This window comes from Suricata suricatta, chromosome 12 (genome assembly GCF_006229205.1).
Source record: "Suricata suricatta isolate VVHF042 chromosome 12, meerkat_22Aug2017_6uvM2_HiC, whole genome shotgun sequence".
Classification (NCBI taxonomy): domain Eukaryota; kingdom Metazoa; phylum Chordata; class Mammalia; order Carnivora; family Herpestidae; genus Suricata; species Suricata suricatta.
The window spans coordinates 1,140,535-1,144,769 of NC_043711.1; the positions used below are offsets into that span (position 1 = coordinate 1,140,535).

The 4,235-nt window shown below is 64.1% G+C and overlaps 1 protein-coding gene across 1 annotated transcript in view; it reads right to left on the reverse strand.

Annotated features, from left to right (window-relative positions):
* The window catches only part of BTBD2 (BTB domain containing 2), a 16,037-nt gene that overhangs the window by 4,330 nt on the left and 7,472 nt on the right, over positions 1 to 4,235 (reverse strand). Inside the window, exons 3-4 of the mRNA XM_029916379.1 lie at positions 2,575 to 2,694; positions 1,011 to 1,440 (exon numbers count right to left, since the gene is read on the reverse strand). Of these exons, the coding sequence (XP_029772239.1) occupies positions 1,011 to 1,440; positions 2,575 to 2,694 (550 nt within the window). The remainder of the gene's footprint in view (positions 1 to 1,010; positions 1,441 to 2,574; positions 2,695 to 4,235) is intronic.

Here is a 4,235-nt window from a genome sequence, read left to right on the forward strand (position 1 = left end):
CCCCCCCCCCCCCCCCCCCCCCCCCCCCCCCCCCCCCCCCCCCCCCCCCCCCCCCCCCCCCCCCCCCCCCCCCCCCCCCCCCGCCCCCAGCTCAGGGAACCTTCCAGAGCCAGCGTCTTTGGCTCTGAGGTCTGCAGACGCGACCCGGCAAAGGCCATCACCCTCTAGACCGGCCCAGGGTGAACCACCCAGAGCCAGACACCAGAACACGGGTCTGTGCGGCAGCCGGCTTCCTTCCTGGTGACACCAGGGAACCAAGGCCACCGACTGCCCCGGAGGCGCCTGCATGGCATTCGCCCCGGGGCTGGACGGCAGGACCAGGAATGCCAGCCTGGATCAGAAGGGCAGCGCCGCACCCGGAACGTGAAGTTAGGGTCAATTAAAGAAACGAGGTGGTGGCGATGTCAGCACCCTCGTGCAAAGCTGGTGGGGGCGCAGGACACAGCAAACCCTCGAAGGGTGTGCCCGCCACCCTTCCCGCCCGCCCCCCGCCCATGTGCTGGAAGCCAAACGCAGCCCCACACAGCGGCAGCTGCAATCCCGTGGGGGCAGGGGCGAACGCCCAGGAGCCAACCCGGATGTCAGCAGTGCGGGGGGGGGGGGGGGGGGGGGGGGGGGGGGGGGGGGGGGTAGTGATGGGGACACCCAGGCCCAGAGACCGCGGAGCCTTTCACACTCCAGCTGTGACAGTGTCCACCCCGTTGGGGGCAGATCAGCGATAGTGATCAAAGCCCGGGGGCCTGAGAAATAGAGAGGCCTTCCCTGAGCAGGGAGACTGCAGCCGGACTTCCATCTTAAACCCGCTCCGTGTGCGGTGTGTGTGTGTGTCTGTGTGCACGCATGCGCTCACGCATGTGTTTTCATGACTGTCACTTTCATTCATCACAATAAAATACAACACGGGGGCGTCTGGCTGGCCCAGTCGGAAGCACATGCAAATCTTTGATCCTGGGCTCATTTCAGCCCCACATGGGGTGCAGGGATTAAATTAAAAATAGTCATTAACCCACCGTAAGCACTCTGACATACATTTCGGTGGCATCAAGCACACTCACTGCTGTGCAGCCCCTGCCCTCTGTCTCCAGAACTTTCCATGTCCCCAGACTGAGACTCTGTCCCCATGAAACACTGCCCACCCCCTGGCTCCCACCGTCTACTCTCTGTCTCTGTGGACGGGGCGCCTCTGGGGACCCCATGAGCGGACGGTGTCCTCCTGTGTCTGACTTGTCGCCACAGTGTCCTCTGGGTCCATCCACGCGTGGCAGGTGGTGGGACGCCCCTCCTTCCTGAGGCCGGGTCACATCCCGGTGTGTGGAGGGACACCGCGTGCTGTGTGCCACCGGACTCCCCGCACGTGTCCGCCTTTCTGGGTGCTGCTGCTGTGAACGCGGGGCGCCGGCACCTGCGTGAGGCCCTGCTTCTGGCCACTCGGACAGACATCTGGGAGCGGGACAGCCGGGGTTCAGACCTTTCGGGGGACCTCCAGACTGCTCTCCGCGGAGGCCGCCGGGCATCACTTCCCCACCGATTTCCTCACTTCCTCACTAATTCTTGTCATTTTTCCTTGGCTTTTCTGGTTTTGGGTTTTTTAGTAATAGTTGCCCTGGCAGGTACAAAGTGACATCTTATGATTTTGTCACCTGCTTTTGTAAATAAAGTTTTACTGGCACACAGCCCCACCCGGAGCTTACAGACATCTGTGGCCGCCCTTGCAGCAGCGGCGGGGGCCGTGCGGCCCCCCGGGCAGTCCGCCTGCCCCAGGCCTGAGCCGTCAGAAGCTACTCTGAGATGCGGCCACGAGATGACATCGGGACGACACTGGGGCACGCGCAGGACCAGCTGTGTCAGCGTCAAGGACTAAGGGGCATCCACAGACAGAACCAACAGGAACAAATTCTGCCTGTCGGGGGGCGGGGGTGGGGAGAAGGGGTGGCCCCGGGGGGGCAGAAGGGGAGCAGGGTGCCGGCTGGAGGCACAGCCAGGGCTCACACGGCCTCGGACACAGCAAGTGGGAGGCAGCACCGTTCTGCCCTTTACATTGCTGGAACTTTCTTTTGTTTCCTTCTCCCTTCTCCCACCCTCCCTTCCTCTCCTCCTCTATTGTGAACCTGTTCCATCTTTATAATTGTAATACAGAAAAAGTAAACTCTGCGTTTACAAAGCGGTTTTAACCGTTTTGACTGATCTTTGAAGTTAGCTGCTGTGACCGTGACTCACGGCCAGCACTTCTGGAAGCTGGCTGAGCAAGGGCACTGCGCGGCCGACGGAGAAGGTGGGTCAGGCAGTGTGAGGGGCGCCAGCCCCGTGACTGATGAGAGCACCCAGAGCACACTGCAAACGGCTAAACTGTGCAGTGTGCACGTTGCATCTCAACCAAAAATCTACAAAATGAGAACAGTGGGGGGCCCCAGAGCCCACCCCGCACGTCACAGGCAATCGTGGGACCTTCAGGGGCTCTGGGGGCGCTGTCCTGCGGGGGGGGGTCTTTACCTTCTTCCGGAACTCCGTCTGCACTCTGCGAGCATCAGGCCCATCTGTCCCACCCCACCGCGTGAAAGGTCTAGAAAGTCTTACTTGAGCAGGGCCAAGAAGGCAGCGGGCTCCACGTCGGGCAGCTCGATCTCGGTGGACGTGGTGGCCATCCCCCCGTTGAACATGGCGTCGAAGACAGCGCTGCCCACGGCCAGCACGAACCTGGCGTGTTGGAGAAGACCACGGTCACCCTCCACGCGGCCGCCTGCTCCCGTCACCGAGCCGGGGGCAGCGGGGGGGGGGGGGCTGCCGGCGGGGTGGGGTCCGCAGGAGATCCTGCAGGCGCTGGCGCCTCTAGAAGGCAGCGTTCCAGAGCAAGGCTGTTCACACGTTCAAGGTCAGCACTGGGCCGAGTGAAACCATCGGCCCCAGGCGAGGCACCCCCTCCCCCGGCCCCTTCTCCCTCCCCCTCATTCGGGGGTCTCAGAGGGCCTCGGTGCGGCTCCGGGACTGGGTCCCACCCGAGGACCAGACCCGAGCCGGACAGACGGGAACCTGAGTGCGGTGGGGCAAGTGGCGGCCACCAGAGTCCCCGTCCACCCGGAAAGCAGGACAAGCCCTCCCTCGGGAACAGTCCTTGTAGATGTGATCGCTCACCCCAGGGCGAGGGGAGTCTGGACACAGACACAGGGAGTGGCCCTGTGAGGACAGTGGCAGAGGCGGGAGGGGACGCCTGTCTGCTGGCCCCTCCGATCGCTGGTCACCTGCCCGAGGGACACACCCAAGGGGGCACATCACAGCGGCAGCCACGGAGGCCGCGTGGTGGAAACGCCCTGCACCCCTCGGTGGACGAAGGGCAAACGTGGTGTGTCCATCCACACGCCGGGAGGTGACTGGGCCCCAGGAAGGAAGGACGTCCTGCCGCCTGCCACCGTGTGCACGGACCCGGGGGACACTGTGCGCAGTGACAGAACCCGACACAGAAGGCCACGTCCTGCGTGACCCCACTCCCAGGGGTCCCCAGAGGCGTCCCGTCCAAGGAGACAGAGAGTGCGTGGTGGGGGCCGGGGTGGGGAGTCCGTGCTTCGTGGGGACAGAGTCAGTCTGGGGAGATGGAAGGTTCCGGAGCTGGACTGTGGGGACGGCTGCACGAAAGCGTGTGTGTGCGTGATGCCCGAGCTGCGTGCTTGGAGAGGGTTAAAGACGGGGAATATCATGTTGTGTGTATTTTACCACAATTTACAAATCTTACTGAAAGAAAGAAAAGAGCCCTAGAGCCCTGGGAAAGTGCCCCGAGTGAGGCGGGACGGGGAGGAGCCCCGAGCGGTGGGAAGAGACCGAGATGGCAGAGAACTGAGCCATGTGTCCGCGGGCTGCTCGGCGGACGCGCCAGGGGGGTGCTGGCCTGGAACCCGAGGCCTCAGTACCGCGTGGTGGCCTCACGTGGAAGGACGGACAGATGCAGAGACGGACACAGCCCGGCGGCGAGGGGCCGCCCAGCGCCCGGAGCTTGGTGTTCAAGTCCCACACCAGCAAACAGGCCCAGGAGGGACCGCAGGAGAGAGTAACAGCCAGGAGTCCGCGAGGACGGCACCAAGTGACGCATGAGCCGATAAGGGACGGCGGCTCATAGAGCACAGACAGACTTACAGGTGTGGACACCGCTGTTCCTGGCGGCCGGCGGGCCAAGCGGAGACACGGCGTCCCTCAGGGCCGCGCCCGGAGCAGGTGGCGGCGGCGGCCGCGGCGGGAGCGGAGGCGCT